At 37.8% G+C, this 18,275-nt stretch overlaps 2 protein-coding genes across 11 annotated transcripts in view; both read left to right on the forward strand.

Annotated features, from left to right (window-relative positions):
- On the forward strand, positions 1-10,898 carry angptl6 (angiopoietin-like 6). The gene is made up of 8 exons (XM_051889802.1): positions 1-192; positions 754-1,089; positions 1,947-2,470; positions 4,228-4,365; positions 4,553-4,751; positions 8,888-9,081; positions 10,021-10,291; positions 10,380-10,898. The coding sequence occupies exons 3-8, from the start codon at positions 1,985-1,987 to the stop codon at positions 10,562-10,564; spliced, it is 1,473 nt and encodes a 490-aa protein (XP_051745762.1). The 5' UTR covers positions 1-192; positions 754-1,089; positions 1,947-1,984; the 3' UTR covers positions 10,565-10,898.
- The window catches only part of icam5 (intercellular adhesion molecule 5), a 19,554-nt gene continuing 11,843 nt past the window's right edge, over positions 10,565-18,275 (forward strand). For 8 of the 10 annotated variants that reach the window (XR_007929500.1, XR_007929502.1, XR_007929501.1 and 5 more), the window contains exons 1-4: positions 10,565-11,043; positions 11,153-11,189; positions 17,558-17,809; positions 17,916-18,245. Coding sequence is in view for 7 of the 10 variants with exons in the window: in XM_051889791.1 (XP_051745751.1) it covers positions 10,774-11,043; positions 11,153-11,189; positions 17,558-17,809; positions 17,916-18,245 (889 nt within the window). In the remaining 3 variants the exon portion in view is untranslated. Of the gene's footprint in view, positions 11,190-17,557; positions 17,810-17,915; positions 18,246-18,275 lie in introns of all 10 variants that reach the window. The other 2 variants (XM_051889792.1, XM_051889796.1) reach the window with 2 other exon arrangements.

Genomic DNA, 18,275 nt, shown 5'->3' on the forward strand with positions numbered 1-18,275 from the left:
ACGAAAGAGGATATTTTAAATAATGTTGGTTAACAAACATCTGACGGTAGCCACTGGCTTCCATAGTAGGAAACAAAATACTATGGAAGTCAAAGGCTACTGTCATCAACTGTCTGGTTACCAACATTTTTTCTAAATATCTTCTTTTGTGTTCAACAGAAGAAACTCATACAGGTTTGGAACAACTTAAGGGTGAGTCAGTGAGGGATAGTGCACCCATTTTTATTAATATAATAGACCTATTATGTCAGAATTAGGTTGTGAAAGTCTCATATGGTCTTAAACTAAATTTAAGGAAATAGTAGTGTTAATAGTGTAAACTCCTAATCATTTACATCTCACACTTTTTCTGTGTAGACATTATTTTAGTTTACTTAGTAAGGTTTAAAAGGGGGTTAGAGGATAGAAAATATAATAACAAAGTATTAAAACCATATAATAGGAAGTTCCCACTGATAGAATTAACATTAGAATTATCGTAATTTCAAAGTAATCATGTCAATAATCATGAATTTTAGCAATTTCCTGCACATACTGTAATAATGATGCCTTGTTATGTAAAAAACGTAGTAAAGACATTTTATATAAGCTGTATTTTGACCCATTGTACAGTCATGGTCAATCTGAGCGATGGACTGGGTCACAGCAGGAGTGAAGGAGAGGAGGGTGTGTGTGGGACAGGCAGCGTAGGACCAGAGAGGAGGGGGGCTGGTCTCATTAGGATGGTTTGTAATTACACTCTTCTTTGTTTAGATATCCTCTGACAGGAGCTGATTTTCCTGCTTTAAAAGTTTAGTGTCAGTCTGGGTGTCTCCCACTCCCACATCTGCCTTTGAACATCTCCACTGAAGACCAGCCAGAGCACCGACCAGACATCCGCTGCTTCAGTCATCATGTTCAATTATTAACGGCAAAGGCCATGTTTGAACTGTGTTTCTCATTATGATAGTGATTTTTCATTGATATTATTATCTTTTAGTTATAAAACGCACAGATCAGAAGATCTCGTTTGCATCGGTCGGAGGACAAGTCAATGAGTTAAACAAAACCAAAACCAAAAGAGAAGATCATCTGGTGATAACCTAGGAGGTAAGAGAATTTTTTGTTCATAATGTGTTTTGTTTTTTTCATAATCATGGTTATTTTTTTTAATGTATTTATTTAAATTAATGATGTGTCCTTCTGTTGGAATTCCCCTAAAGTATTACTTTGGTATTTGATTAAGCCTCAAAATATTTCAAATAAATTTGAAATAATATTATAAATATATATATATTTTTCTGATCAATACGGTTCTTTAATAAGTGAAACTTTTTCAAAATATATATTATGATATTTCACACTTTAGAAACTTTTTCTTAACATTTTAACATACTTAGTACATTAGTTTTGGTAATTTGGTATTATACTTCCATAGACATCAATGGTCTTTTTAGTTCTTTTGTTTAGTTGTTTTTAGTAGTTGTCTCAGTCAGTGTTTAGATTGTTAATTGCTTATGACATTTATGATGTGTAACAAAGCTTGTCATTTTCATCAGTATTGACTTTAGCAATTGATTTTGACGATCAGATGAAACGATGGGTTGACTCAGGCTCTGTTTCTGTTGACATGCTAATTAACCCAAGAAAAGGCAAAACTGTGTTTTACCCCCCATCGTTAAACAGAAGCATCTGGCATGCATCAAAAACTGCAGGCCTCTTCAGTTCCGTTCATGACTGACTGAGTGGATGTTAAAAAAAGTTACATTGTTTATCTGGTTTAAACTCAGTGGAAAGTTTTGCACATTTTACATATAACTGTTTATTACATTTTCACAAGTCAGATTTGGTCTAAACATTGAGTTACTAAAGAAAAGATGCTAGAAATGGCTTCAATGAAGTCAAACTGTTCATTTCAGATTTATGCTTGTGTTAATTGCTAAGACTTTGTATTATTTGTTTGTTAGGATTTTATTGGACAGTTTCTTGGAACAGCAGCACACTCATGGAAATTCCAGTGACTCGTGCCTTGGTTCTCCTGCTGTTTTTTGGTGGGGTGTGCTTTGTAGAGGCCCGCAAGGAAGCCTCCAACGCGGACACTTCCAAGGGTGATGATGTAAGTCACAAAAGACAGTCTCGAGAATCAGAGAATAAGCCGAGCCGCTGTTCCTACACCTTCATCGTACCTCAGCAGAAGTTAACTGGGGCGCTTTGCGTGAGCACCGAGACGGCACGTGTCAACCGCTCTGAGATGGCGTCCCTGCGTGCACTTCTGGACCGGCAGCAGGAACAGCTGGATACAATGCGTGGCCAGCTGGAGCTGGAAGGCGCACTGGCCAATGAAATGAGAGTTCTGCGCAGGGAGAGCGTCAGCATGAACGCCCGCATCACGCAACTCTACGCCCAACTGCTGAACGAGATCATCCAGAAGAAGGATCAGACTTTGGAGCAGCGGCGGCTTGAAAGTTTGGTGCTTAACGCGACATCCCAGGTAGCTTCTCCTAAAGAAACATCATTGTCTCCTACACAGCAGATTAAATGGAGAGCAAGCGGACACTTTTGCTTAAAGGGATAGTTCATCCCAAAATGAAAATCATCCCATGATTTAAACACCCTCAAGCCATCCTAGGTGTATATGACTATCTTCTTTCAGATGAACACAATCTAAGATATTTTTTAAAGCTTTATAATGGTAGTGAATGGGGGGCGTGATTTTGAAGCCCAAAAAAATTATCCATCCATCATAAATATAATCCTTACGGCTGGGGTTGATAAAGCCCTTCTGAAGCGATGGGTTTTTGTAAGAAAAATATCCATATTTAAACTTTATTAACTATAATAACTAGCTTCCGACAGAAAGCCGTACTCATTGATTTGGGGCGGAAGAGTGAACTCTGACCTGATGTATGACATAAAGACGTACATGGAAGCTCAGAGGAGAGAGCAAAACAAAACACCGGTCACAAATTAGAAGTCTAAAATGAGAATTTTTAAAGAGAAATGTTGGAGGATTTCGATAAGAGAAGAGGAGCTTGAGTTTGTTGCCCAGCCCTATTTGTTTAAACCGCGAGAGGCATCAAAGCTTACGATACTCCTACATCCTGCGTCATGCATCATGTCAAGGGTTACTCTTGTGGTGCAAGTCGACTTGCGCAGTATGCGTACAACCGTCCACTGGAAGCTAGTTATTTTAGTTTATGAAGTTTTAAATTTGTATATTTTCCTTACAAAAACCTATCGCTTCGCTTCAGAAGGCCTTTAATAACCCCCTAGAGCCATATGGATTATTTTTATGATGGATGGATGCATTTTTTTGGGCTTCAAAATCATGCCCCCCCCCATTCACTACCATTATAGAGCCAGAAGTACCCTGTCCAAATACCCACACTTGCAGTCTTACACTTGCACTTGACCACTTGTCTACTTACATGACGCATTTCCTGTATTTGGCCCAAGTGTTCAAGTAGACGTCAAGACTGCAAGTGTGTGTAGAACTTCTGATTACCCAATGGGACACCCTAGTGTTGCAAAAATGCAAGTGTTCACAGAGCTTTATTTTGATTTTCAATACTTTGCTTTTTAAAATAAACTTCTGTTCAGTAGTCCCTATAACAGAGGACACAATTTAAAAATTAAAAAAAGCAGTTGCAAATGTTGTACAAAATACACATAGCCTACTTATCCTTACACCAATAAAATGTGCAACACTTTATGTTTTACTACCAAATTATACGTAATATCTAATTAATTTAACTTAACTTAGTTAAATGAACGTTTTCCTCAACATCTCACGATTTTGGGGGACATGAGTTCCCGAACATAATGCATGATGGGATGCGCTTAGGCTTGAATACCTATCCGAAGTGTGGGTTTAGTGTGTGTTAAAAGCTTAGCTCACCCAAAAATGAAAATTCTGTCATTAATTTCTCACCCTCATGTCGTTCCACACCTGTAAGACTTTCATTCATCTTCAGAACACAAATTAAGATCTTTTTTATGAAATCTGAGAGCTTCCTGTCCCTCCATTGACAGTTACGCAATTGCAACTTTGCTGCGTGAGCATGATAGTACTTTTAAGTACACTACGAGAGCACATTCAATTAAATTAAGTGCACTTCTTTTTCACAGGGGATGTATTGACACGTTCATTTTATGGAAAGTTCTTTTATATTTGGACAACTCATGAAGTTTTATACTTATATATATTTTGCTCACTTTTTGCAACCGTGCATTGGTGAAACCCGACAGGTGTTTCAGGTGTCCAGCAGTTACAGAGACCTGGAAAAGAAGTATGACACACTCACTTCTCTAGTGAGCAACCAGAGCCAGCTAATCACACACCTGGAGAAACAGTGCCAGCTCAAGAATCCTGCTAAAGCACTGCAGGTAAGAGCCATCTGAGCAGTCAGGTTTCCCTTCAGACCTGACATGTAGCCAAGTATGGTGTCCCATACTCGGAATTTGTGCTCTGCATTTCAACCATCCATGTGCACACACACAGCAGTGAGTATTGAACAGACACCCGGAGCAGTGTGAAAACTGAAAGCAAAATTTCTTATGAATTTCTTGACAGGAAGCCACATCATTTCCGACAAGTGGTTTGGTGGACATGAACACAGAGACTAAAGAAGCTGTCAGCAATTTCCAAAGAGACCAAAGTGCCTCTTTGCAAAAGGAACAGAGTCCTCAAGAACTGCTAGAGAAGTTTGATGACTCTCCCAGTCCGCCAACAGACACACCTTTCATCAGTTACGCCGTGACTAAATCTCCAGGTAGCATAAAAATCCCTAAAGGCCACACTCTTTAAAAATAAAGATTTCAAAGGGTTTTTTTTATTTACAGCAATACCATAGAAGAACAATTTTTGGTTACCCAAGTAACCTTTCAATTAACCGTTCTTAAAAGTGACCTTTTTTCAAAGTGTGAATAACATTTTAATAATTTAAAGAACCTTTTCTACAGTATAAAAACCTTTTGTGTGATGGAAAGGTTCCATGGATTTTAAAGGTTCTTCGTGGAACCATCAATTTCAATAAAGAACCTTTATTTTAAATAGTGTAGGCTGTAGGTGGCATTGCTTTGTAGTTATTAAATGTTTTTTAGTGTGTTGCTATGCGGTTTCAAGGGTGTTCAGACTTACTGACTTTACTCGAAAGAGCCCACCCAATTTGGTTCCTCCTTCGATTAATTTTATGCCTGTTTATCATCCACTAAGTGAAAAAACTTAGCAAATGCTTAGAAAAGTAACAGCGCACCTCGACTCAACAAGCCACCACATTTGAGGTATCTGAATGTGTTTCTAAATGAATCATGTCTGCAGCACAAACAGTGCTGGATGAGTTACACACCAAAGTTTAATATTTAGAGTTAGGTGTTTGTTCAAAATTCTAACATATATAAGTAAAAGCAATTAGTGACAAATGCCTTAGCAAAAGAGTGAGAATCCCAGATATGTGTCATATGAAACTATCCGTGTTTCCCATGTAGGAGTTCAACAGCCCTGAGTGTCAGTGACCTGTAGTCAGGAAGCTTTATCTCAGAGAATTCCAAACAGTGTCTTATCAGAGGTGGTGACCCTCATTAGTCTTCACACGACATAGAGACTGTGAGAGCTACGCTCAGCCTGAAAGCTGTGTATTAGCACAAGTACACACACATGGGCAAGTTAATCACCACCTTTATAAAAGCTTTGTGACACAACCCTTGAATTACAATGCAATGCTTTTGCCTCCACCAACTCGGGCGTGAGATTACAGGACACACGTCGTCTCCATTTAACTGACCCAAATTACAGCCGGTGTTATGGGTGCCACTAAACTGTTTTAAAGCACGCTGACAGTTACAATTGAAGAAGGATTTTGAGTTAGACAATTGTATAGAAAAGATCTGTACAGACTGTCTTTCTGTATGGTTCCAGTCATCTCTTTTAAGTATTTTGATGGCTAAAGGGACAAAAATGCCTCCTGGGAAGGAGTTCATCATAATTTTTGTAACCCTGTTTCTTTCTTGTGTCTTTGTAGCCGTATTTCTGCTAAAACTGAATCTGTCATTGTTTAGATGGTATTGTAGGTAATGTCATTAGACCTGCAACAGAGTCTTGATTTGTTATTGGGGTCTACTAGAATTGGTTTTCATGCTTGAATGTTAAAAAAAAAAACCTTTTTTTTCACATAGTTGACATTGTTGCAGCACCTGTAACTTAACCGCAAGGTTTAACACACTACTTCAGAGCCCCTAAAGCCCAAAGTATACTTGTTTTTTTTTTTACGAATACGCTACTGCACAGCCTTGCAAAGTATACTTGATTTGACTCATACACATACACAGGCGTTCGACACATGCGCAGTTTTGAGCAATCTCTGGCCACGAGTTACAACCCATGAAAATATCTTTTTATCCTTTCATGCTAGAGTTGTACAAATGAGGGTACTTTCTAACCTCTTCACACAATCTCTCGTCTATGTAGGCCTCCATTGTCGCTATAGCTTTCGTGCGTTCCGGTCTGTTCTGTTTATGCAGTTTTTCTTTGACTAACATGTGAATCAATGGCCGCAGGGCAAGGTTGCCACCTTGTGGATAAACTAATTACTGCAAAAAAAATTAACTGCGCATATACAAACTACATGCTGTTACAAAAATCCGGTGGTGCGCATACAGTACAAGCGTACTCTTCTGATGACGAAATTCGCGTCACTCGCACTGTACGCTGACCCTCGCGTACGCGTAAAAAGTGAACTATGCTTTGGCCTTAAAGGGACATGGTGACGGAACGTAATATGAGATGAGAGGAAAAATTATGTCAATACTTCTGCGTCCCCAACCATCTCACATTTTTTCCATCACCATGTCCCTTTAGGGCAGGGGTGTCCAATCCTGCTCCTGGAGGGCTTCTGTCCTGGAGAGTTTAGCTCCAACCCCAATTAAACACACCTCTATCAGCTAATCAAAGTTTTTAGGCATACAGGAAACTTCCAGGCAGGTGTGTTGTGTTAAGTTGGAGCTAAACTCTGCAGGACAGTGGCCCTCCAGGATCGAGTTTGGACACCCCTGCTTTAGGGACGCTGTACTTTACTAACTTAATCAGGCCTCACCTATTTTTTTATTTATTTTTTGCTTATGCCTTGGGCGGGAACTATTCAAACGAGGAATATTGTGATGTGTTAGTTCCTGGAAGAAAACTCAAGACTGTAATTGTGGTGTTTGAGGGAGTTCAGATCATGTGCTTACTGATATAGAGAATAACTCCCCTTCATGCTTAAACAGCAACATTACACACTAAAGAAGTTGAAAATTTAAATAAAAAAAAAAAGCCTCTTAAAGCCATGGCACTTTGCAAAAGCATCATGGTTTTATTTGAGAGGTGATATTAATTTCTAAAGCCAGATACAAGTAACTTTTTTTTATTAGCCAAAAGCTACTTTGTAACTTATGAAAAGTTTTTAAAGGGTGTGGGAGGTGTTAGTCTCTGAATGATGCACATGTAGACACACACTGAGAAGGCTGAACTGTTATTAAACCTTTGGAGGCTGTGAAATGCAATGCCGAATAAATTTAAAATTTAAAATAATTTTATAACATTATTAAAAAATAAAGGTATCAACATAAAACATTTTTGTTTTTAAACATTTACAAATAACAACATGTGAAGACACTAAAAAACCCATTTTTAGGCTTTTTTTTTAGGCTTTTAGGCTTTAGTCTGTATCTAGAAGATGGCAGTGATGGCAGTATAGGTGAAATTCTTTGGCTTGTGGGAGTGGGAATTCCTCTATGATGAGCTGATAAATGAAGGCTGAGAAATGCCTGTAAACAGACCTTCCTGCGTTCTTCCTGCAGACCCTGTGTACATCTGTCCAGCTTCTCCACACTGTCTTTTAATTAGAGGATCAGTGCGATACATGAAACAAAACACTGGGTAAACTTGATTTTATCAAGTTTATTAAGTTGTCTCTCTGAATCAACAGAGCAGTGGCCCTTTCTTACCGTCTGTCAAGCTCCTCCACAGTATCTGTTCATTATAGAGAACTGCCACACACACAACACACAAATGCTGAATCTAAAGTTACAAACATAGAAACCACCTATATCCTAACTTCTCTAAAAGTTTCAGATCTGCTGGTTTTGTTCAGACAAAGGGAACTGGGTCACACGGTGAGGAAATGTAGAACTAAAGTTGGCCATTACTGAGTGTGTTATTGAGAGTCAACTTGACGTTCACGGTAAGACTTTACAATAAGGTCTCATTTATTAACAGTAATTAATGCATTAGCTAACATGAAATAACAATATGCATTTTTAAAGCATTTATTCATCTTTGTTAACATTATTTAGCATAAATCCAGTTGTTCATTGATAGTTCGCAGTGCCTTAACAAATGTTAACAAATTCAACTTTGGATTTAAAAAAAAAATTATTAGTAAATGTTGAAATGAACAAGGACTAAGATTAATAAGTGCTGTATAAGTAGTTAAAGGGATAGTTTACTCAAAAATGACTTTTTTGGAAGTAATATAGTTAACCAGTGTTAACAAATCAACCCTTAATTGTAAAGCGTTACTGTTTTAATCAGATTTATCGATTGATCATACCAATTACTGTGATTTTATGAAGAGAGACAAGCCAACTAATAACACAAGTCATCACAGAATTCATCAAATCCATTGCTAATATAGGTGATATTTGTGTGGTTGTTTTCCTACCACAAGTGATGTCACTTCCTGGAAGGTACTGGTATTTATGAACTGTATTTTACTGTATTTTTGATTAAATAAATGCAGTCTCAGTGAGCATAAGATTTTTTTTTTTTTCGAAAACGTTAAAACATCTTAATTATTCTAAACTTTTGACCAGTAGTATACATGACTGGGATGTGAAAATAGGAATGACCAGCACTCTGTCTCTTTTAAAGGGCCGTGGCATGACTGTCATCATGTGCTGGAGTCAGGAGAAAAGACCAGCGGCATCTACCTGCTGCGACCACGCAACACTAACCATCTGCTGCAGGCCTGGTGTGACCAGAGCAGAGCTGAAGGTGGCTGGACCGTCATCCAGAGGAGACAGGACGGCTCAGTCAACTTCTTCAGGACCTGGGATCAGTACAAGGTGCATGAGACTAAACACTTGACAGTATAGAAGTTGTCTTACTTCACTGCCATTCACAAATCCTCTCTTGTGTCCTCATGGGATAGTAAAGTGTACATCAGATGTGCACTTCAGGTACTTTTTGCCTACTGTTTTATGAAAACTGTGAATTTGGACATACTACTCTTTTCACACCCTGTTTTTTGCTTGATATATAGTAGGAAAGTATGCATATTCAGATGCAGTGTAGCGTTTCTGAATGAATCAGTGTATTTGAACAAATCGTTTGAGTGAATAATACAATGACTCACTCATTAAGATAATCAATTGTTTAGTTCCTGAATGAATTGAAGAAATGAATCAATGTTTGAATGAATGAATCAATGGCTCACTCATAAAGACAGCCACTTGTTACTATCTGCTTGATGCTAGTTGCTGAAAGTCAGAGCCAGTCTGCAGTTTTTTTGGGCAGTTGTACGATTGGCACAGACTCTTAATTTTTTATTTTATTTTATTTTTTTATCTACGTACTGTGATTCCATCCAATCAGAGGTATGCGAACAGAGTAGTATGTCCGAATTCATAGTATTCTAAAAACATTAGGCGAAAAGTACCCGGATGACTTACTGAAGTGTGCAAACGATGGACACTTTACTATCCTATGAGGCTACGGGTGAGGATCCGGAATGGAGGCCCCCAAAATGCCATTGTCATGTAAATGAACGGCCAAAACGTGTAAAAAGGTTTCAATTTTTAGTTGAAAATGGTGTTGTGTAAACGGCCCCTTAGTCAATGGCTCTTCACAACTGATGGTCTCAACCCTTGCGTTCCACACTTTGATGACATAATGCTACATAAGTCCATGGGGGGCGCACATGAGCAAAAAATCTGTATTTTTAATACACAAAATGTACTTTTTAATGCAAAATTAATAAATACATAACTATTTCCTATACACAGCAAGGCTTTGGGAATCTGGATGGAGAATACTGGCTGGGTTTGGAGCACCTGCACTGGCTCACCTCTCAGGCCACCTACAAGCTGCGAGTAGCTATGGAAGACTGGCAAGGACGACAGGTGTTTGCAGAGTACGACAGCTTTCAGGTGGAACCGGAGAGTGACTGGTATCGTCTACGGTTAGGCAGTTACCAAGGCAGTGCAGGAGACTCCCTCTCTTGGCACAACAATAAAGCGTTCACCACTCTGGACCGTGATAAGGATGCCTACTCAGGTGATCAGTCGATTTTTTTTTTTTTTTTTTTCGCCGCTTTTCTGTCTTTAAAAACTATTTGAAAAGCCACATTCTCTATCCTCCATAGGTAACTGCGCTCATTACCAAAAGGGCGGTTGGTGGTACCACATGTGTGCCCACTCCAACCTGAATGGTGTGTGGTACAGAGGCGGCCATTACAGAGGTCGATACCAGGATGGTGTGTACTGGGCGGAGTTCCACGGAGGCTCATATTCCCTAAAGAAAGTGGCAATGATGATCAAACCCGCCTAAGCTGAACCAAAACAACTCAGCAGAGCAGAGACCTTTTCTACACAAAGATGTGACAATGAGCACTAAATGTTCTTGTGGAGCTTCAGGTTGTTCCATTGCCAATATAGTCTTGAAGTTTTCCTAATGTTGTTAAAACAAAGACATGATTTGAATATGTCTGATGCAGTTTTGTATTTTGGTATATATGCATTGGACTGCATTGTGTTAAAATGTCTTATTTTTGGATAATTGCGTATAAAATGTACAAATTTTTAGTTACTACCAGAGTATCATCCAGACTACTTTCTATTTTTTTCTTCATTCCTTTAAATAAAAGTAAAACACTATTACAGTATTCATTTTTAAAACTTTTATCAATTTTGAATTTCTCTTTGCGTCATATATTTAAAACATTGCCTCACACATGTGGGTTTCCTCTTTCAAAAGTATTTCCTGTTCAATTGCCATCTTCTTACATGCATCACACCATGCGTTTCACAGTAAGAAGAGAATAAATCCTTTTCAACAGCATCTATCATCCATTTCTGTCATTACCGCTTCACCACTGCTTATCATTTGTTTGTTCCGACAATGCTTCTGCTTCAACAGTTGATAGGTCTCTTGCTGATCAACCTTGCTTATGGCGGTAAGTTCTCACCATTTTGTTTTCTCTGAGTTTCTTTCTAGGTTTCTTTCTGAGTTCCAGTCATCTCTTAAAGTATTTTGATGGCTAAAGGCCACAAAGACCTCCTGGGATAGAGTTCATAATAATGTTTGTAACCCTGTTTCTTTCTTGTGTCTTTGTAGCTTTATTTCTACTAAAACTGAATCTGATTTTCTTTAAATGGTCTCATAGATTATGTTGTTAGATCTGCATGTTCATTTAAATGCTATATTAAAATGTTTTAAAGTTATGGCACTGTGCAAAGTGTTCCATCTGATTTTATCTGAGAGGTGATAGTAATTTCTAAAGCCAGATATAAGTACATTTTTTATTAGCCAAAAGCTACTTTAGAGGGTGTGCCAGTTGTTAAGTCTATAAACAGAAACAAGCACATGTGGGCAGTCCTGCAAGTTTCACACTTCTAACACCCAAAAGTTTAACACATTTTGACCTTTGTTTCTGTACTCAGAGTGGGAACATATGAATGAGATCATTTCATGTATAAGAACTTTTATAGAGATTGAATTATTGATTGAATTAGTATGTAGACTTTTTTATTTATTTTTTTAGATGGATGCAGGTACTATTGTCTTTTGAATGGTTAAGGCATCTCTAAAAGTATTCTGACGGTTGGTAGGTGGTTGTTTTCCAGCTCAGAAAAAATAGCGCACATCTCCTCAACAACCCACATGATTTGTCACTAATGTTTGTTGAATATTAATATCTCTGAACTGCAGGATCAGTTACGTACCAAAGAATAAGATTTAGAGTAATGGGTGGATTGTTCCCTAGCTAAAAAAAAAAAAAAAAAAAAAATGCTTGCTTAACAACCACTATAAACACAACAAACCACTGCAGTCAAATGACTCTTAGAGCGACAGACGAAATACAGTAATACTGATTTAGAACGATATGAGGGTGAGTAAATGATAACAGACTTTTCATTTTTGGATGAACTCCCTTTAAGGCATATGTGTGTGTGTATATACAGTGCCCTCCACAATTGTTGGCACCCTTAGTAATTATGAGCAAAGGCGGCTGTGAAAATAAATCTGCATTGTTTATCCTTTTGATCTTTCATTCAAAAAATTCACAAAATTATAACCTTTCATTGAAGGAAAAGAATTGAAAGTGGGGGAAAATCCCATTATGAAATAAATGTTTTTCTCCAAAACACATTGGCCACAATTATTGGCACCCTTTTATTCAAAGCTTTTTGCAACCTCCTTTTGCCAAGATAACAGCTCTGAGTCTTCACCTATAATGCCTGATGAGTTTGGAGAACACCTGATGAGAGATCAGAGACCATTCCTTCATGCAGAATCTCTACAGATCCTTCAGATTCCCAGCTCCATGTTGGTGCTTCTTCTCTTCAGTTCACTTCACTCTTTTTCTTTACGGTTCAGGTCAGGGGACTGGGATGGCCATGGCAGAAGCTTCATTTTGTGCTTAGTGACACATTTTTGTGTTGGTTTTGATGTTTATTTTGGATCATTGTCCTGATGGAAAATCCAACCACGGCCCATTATTGGACTTTAGCAGAAGCGGTCAGGTTTTGATTTTTTTATCTGTTGGTATTTGACAGAATCCATGATACCATGTATCTGAACAACATGTCCAGGACCTTCAGCAGAAAAATAGGCCCACAACATTAAAGACACAGCAGTATATTTAACCGTGGGCATGGGCTACTTTTTATCTATGTGTGCACCAAACCCATCTGGTGGGTTTGCTGCCAAAAAGCTCTTTATTTAGTTTCATCTGACCATAGAAGCCAGTCCTGTTTGAAGTTCCAGTCTTGTCTGACAACTGAATATGCGGGAGATTGTTTCTGGATGAGAGCAGAGGATTTTTCTTGAAACCCTCCCGAATAACTTGTGGGGATGTAGATGCTGTTTGATCATTTTTATCATTTTTTTAGGCTTTCTGAGACTCAAGACTCAACTAATCTCTGCAATTCTCCATCTGTGATCCTTGGAGAGCCTTTGGCCACTAAAACTTTCCTCCTTACCACGCATTAGGACAATTTAGACACATGTCCTCTTCCAGGCAGATTTGTAACATCTTTAGTTGATTGGAATTTGCCCTGATGGTGGAAAAGGGGATTTTCAATGCTTTAGCTAATTTCTTACAGCCATTTTCTATTTTGTGAAGCTAAACAATCTTTTTGCTGCACATCAGAACTATATTCTTTGGTTTTTCTTATTGTGATGAATGATTAAGGGAATTTGACCTTTGTGTTTCCTCATGTTTTTACTCCTGTGGAACAGGAAGTCATGGCTGGACAATTTAATGCTCCTAGTCACCCTGGTGTGCTAAAAATGTAAATATGAATGGGAATATACTTCAGAGATATTTTACTCATAAGAATTTCTAGGGGTGCCAATAATTGTGGCCAACATGTATTGGAGAAAAACATTTATTTCATAATGTGAGTTTCCTCCCACTTTCAATAGTTTTACTTCAATGAATTTTGTGAATTTTTTGAATGAAAGATCCAAAGGATAAACAATGCAGATTTATTTTCACAGCCACCTTTGCTCATATTTACTAAGGGTGCCAATAATTGTGGAGGGCACTATAATTATATATATATATACAGGTGCTGGTCATATAATTAGAATATCGTGAAAAAGTTCATTTTTTTATTGTAAATTATTTTAAAAAATGAAACTTTCATATATTCTAGATTCCCTACATGTAAAGTAAAACATTTCAAAAGTTTTTTTTTGTAAATTTGTTGATTAGAGCGTACAGCTAATGAAAGTCCAAAATCCAGTATCTCAAAATATTAGAATATTTACATTTGAGTTTCATTAAATGACCATCCCTACAGTATAAAATCCGGGTATCTTTTGTTTTTTGAAACCACACTAATGGGGAAGACTGCTGACTTGGCAATGGTCCAGGAGACAATCATTGACACCCTCCACAAAGAGAGTAAGTCACAGAAGGTCATTACTGAATGGGGTGGCTGTTTACAGAGTGATGTATCAAAGCATATTAAATGCAAAGTTGACTGGAAGGAAGAAATTGGGTAGGCAAAGGTGCACAAGCAACAGGGTTGACCGCAAGCTTGAGAATACTGTCAAGTAAAGCCGATTCAAACACTTGGGAGAGCTTCACAATGAGTAGAATGAAGCCGGAGTCAGCGCATCAAGAGTCACCACACTCAGACATCTTCAGGAAAAGGACTACCAAGCCACTTCTGAACCAGAGACAACGTCAGAAGCATCTTACCTGGGCTAAGGAGAAAAAGAACTGGACAGTGAACAGTGGTCGAAAGTCCTCTTTTCAGATAAAAGTAAATTTTGCATTTCATGTTGAAATCATGGTCCCAGAGTCTGAAGGAAGACTGGAGAGGCACAGAATCCAAGCTGCTTGAAGTCTAGTGTGAAGTTTCTGAAGTCAATAATGATTTGGGGGGGGGCGTGACGTCTGCTGGTGTTGGTCCATTGTGTTTTATCAAGTGCAAAGTCAATGCAGCCATCTTCCAGGAGATTTTGAAGCACTTTATGCTTCCATCTGCTGACAAGCTTTATGGAGATGCTGATTTCCTTTTCCAGCAGAACTTTAGCACCTGCCCACAGTGCAAAAACCACTTCCAAGTGGTTTGCTGACCATGATATTACTGTGCTTTATTGGCCAGCCAATATGCCTGACCTGAATCTATGGGATATTTTCAAGAGAAAGATGAGAAACAGTCGATCCAACAATATACAGATGATCTGAAGGCTCAATAGTGCCTCAGCAGTGCCACAGGCTGATCACTTCCATGCCACACTTCACTGGTGCAGTAATTTGGGCTAGGAGCAAGTCATTTGCTGTAATATGTCCTGCCGATCAAGTATTGAGTGCACAAAAGAACATACTTTAAAGAACTTTAACTTTTCTGTTTTGCAAATCCATTTTTTGATTGATTTTAGGAAATATTCAAATATTTTGAAATACTGGATTTTGGACTTTCATGAGCTGTACGCTCTAATCATCAAAATTAAAAAAAAAAAAACTTTTGAAATGTTTTACTTTACATGTAGGGAATCTAGAATATATGAAAGTTTCATTTTTAAAAATAATTTATAATAAAAAAATGAACTTTTTGATGATATTCTAATTATATGACCAGCACCTGTATATTATATATATATATATTAGTGTTGTCAATCGATTAAACAAATTAACTAATTAATCACACATTTTTATGTAATTAATCGCACCTAACATTAAATTTTAAATACATTTTTATATTGTAATAATTTCACATTTAATCTCCAAATTAGTGTAGAAAAAACATAAAGATAGTATATTTTAAATATTTGATCTAACAGGTAGGAAATAGAAATTGAATAAAGTTATCAAACACTTCACTGTCTTCACTGCATAATTTATAAATTAAATATAGATTAATTTTATTAAAGCTACAAAAGTTATTCAGCAGTGCTTGATTTTCTTTTTCTTTTGTTCTTTGGTTAACATTTAAGGATTAGTTCACTTTCATATTAAAATTTCCTGATAATTTACTCACCCCCATGTCATCCAAGATGTTCATGTCCTTCCTTCTTCAGTCAAAAAGAAATTAAGGTTTTTGATGAAAACATTCCAGGATTATTTTCCTTACAGTGGACTTCAATGGACCCCAAACAGTTGAAGGTCAAAATTACAGTTTCAGTGCAGCTTCAAAGGTTTTCAACCTTCCCTATTCATCTTACGGAAAAAACAGAACTGGCGCTGCGTTCGTTCTGTAATTTGAATAGGGAAGGTGTAGGACATACAGCGTAAACTTTTTGAAGAATACAGAAGGCGGTCTGGTGGAAACACTTGCGAGGTGATCATTTGTGTTTATAAAGCATATTTAAATTTTTTTTTTTTTTTTTTTTTTTAGAAAATGACCGATCGTTTCGCTAGATAAGACCCTTATTCCTCATCTGGTATTGTTTAAAGCCCTTTGAAGCTGCACTGATTTGTGTTTTAAAACAAATTATTAGTAAACTGTTTGTGTTTCTTGAAAATTATTGCTTCAGTTAATATTTTGCAAGATAAAACCTTATAATGGAAGCGGAAAGTGATTTTTTAGAATTAGAAGGTTCTATCTGAATGTGACCTGTTCCAAAAATCCCCATTTACAAATTTGAGAGGATTTTGATATTGTACATTTAGAATACATTTAGAATACATCATGTATGAAAGAGACTTGTTCCCCATATCATTTTTGCTATATGGAATGCAAAATATTTGAAGCTCAATATCTCAAAACCGCTCAGAATGCAGATAGAACCTTATAATTCCAAGTTGGGGTATTGTCTAGTACAATGATGAAATCCCATCAAAATACATGTTTTTATTGTACAAAAAATATTATTAAAACAAAATGTAGTTCATTCATTTCAGAAAACAAACGTTGCGCTTATTGTCACCTGAATATTTTGACTGCTGAGGATCATAAGTGTGCCCCCTAAGTGAGGAATACCACATGATTAAAAGACACTTGAGTTTTTTCATTCCACTGCCCTGCATCTCATGTTTTTAAATGTGTTCTGTGTAATTGGCTCCTAAGGCGTTATTATTTTTATTTCTCACATTTTGCTCAGGTTTATCACTTCTGTAAGCAATTGAAAGGGTTAGTGAAATTTCTGTCATTAATTACTCACCCTCATGTCGTCCCAAGCCCGTAAGACCCGTAAGACGGAACACAAATTAAGATATTTTGGATGAAATGCGAGGGTTTCTGATCCACACATGGGCAGCAACGACATTGCACCTTTTGAGGTCCAGAAAAGTACTAAAGACATCCTTAAAACCGGCGACGTGAGTACAGTGGCTCAACCTTAATGTTATGAAGCGACGAGAATACTTTTTGTGTGCAAAAACGAAACAAAAATAATGACTTTATTCAACAAATTTGTCTGTCCCCTGTCATACTGCTACGCTATTTTCTTTGCAGAGCTTCAGTGTTTATGGCAATGAGCCGCCGTTCGGCAAAAAAACACTGAAGCTCTGCAACGAAAATCGCCGTTTTTAAGGATGTCTTTAGTACCTTTCTGGACCTCAAAAGGTGTAGTGTCGTTGCTGCCTATGTGTGGATCAGAAACCCTCACATTTCATCCAAAATATCTTAATTTGTGTTCCGAAGACAAACGATGGTCTTACGGGTTTGGGACGACATGAGGGTGAGTAATAAATGACAGAAATTTCATTTTTGGGTGAACTAACCCTTTAAGCTTGACATTGCCAAATATGCCAAGGACTTTTGCACAGTAATGTATAGATAGATGAGGGCCCAAACTGATTTTTAAATGATGCTGTTATTCTGTGATAGAGCTTCACTGGTTTTCAATCATCTGTTTCTTTAGACAGTGAATGTCCTGTTGAGCTCAACCCACAGAGAGTTGTTGTGGAGTACGGTGGTTCTGTGTCAGTTAACTGTAGCACTTCTGTCACGCATCATGGGATGGGATGGGAAGTCAGTGAGGGAGCAGTGCCCCAGAGCAGAGACAATCTGATCACATGGAGAGTGTCAAACCTGACACAATGGGACATACAGCCATTCTGCTACTTAAACCATAAGAAACAGTGTCAATTAGAGCTCCCAGTGACTATTTACAGTGAGTTTCTCTGTTATTGATATTTTTATCTTTTCATTCTCAGAAATATCTAATGTATGTACATTCATGACTGCAGATATCAGAGTGTGTGAATCTTCCTCCACAGAGACTCCAGACAGTGTGTCCATCAGCACTGTGAATCACACCGGACCAATGATGGAGGGAAACCAGTATGAGCTTCAGTGTGACGTTCTCAATGTGGCTCCTGTTCAGTATCTCACTGTCAAATGGTACAAAGGACAGACTCTGGTGGATCAAACCAACTTCACTGACACCATCAAGACTCCAGTGGATAAAACAGTCACACTCATGATCCGTCCAGACAGAGCTGATGATGGAGCTCAGTACAGGTGTGAAGCAGAGCTGGAACTGGGAGAAGAAGGACCTCAACCTCCTCCTAAACTCACATCAGATCCTCTCAACATTACTGTATATTGTAAGTAAGATCCGTCAGCATCTATGATTA

This window comes from Ctenopharyngodon idella, chromosome 3, assembly GCF_019924925.1.
Source record: "Ctenopharyngodon idella isolate HZGC_01 chromosome 3, HZGC01, whole genome shotgun sequence".
Classification (NCBI taxonomy): Eukaryota; Metazoa; Chordata; class Actinopteri; order Cypriniformes; family Xenocyprididae; genus Ctenopharyngodon; species Ctenopharyngodon idella.

Bases quoted from the DNA above. Each gene is read 5' to 3' on its own strand.
- angptl6 (XM_051889802.1), top strand. From the start codon at position 1,985: ATGGAAATTCCAGTGACTCGTGCCTTGGTTCTCCTGCTGTTTTTTGGT. The intron at 2,471-4,227 runs GTAGCTTCTCCT...GAAACCCGACAG, and splicing joins TGCTTAACGCGACATCCCAG to GTGTTTCAGGTGTCCAGCAG. The intron at 10,292-10,379 runs GTGATCAGTCGA...TATCCTCCATAG, and splicing joins TGATAAGGATGCCTACTCAG to GTAACTGCGCTCATTACCAA.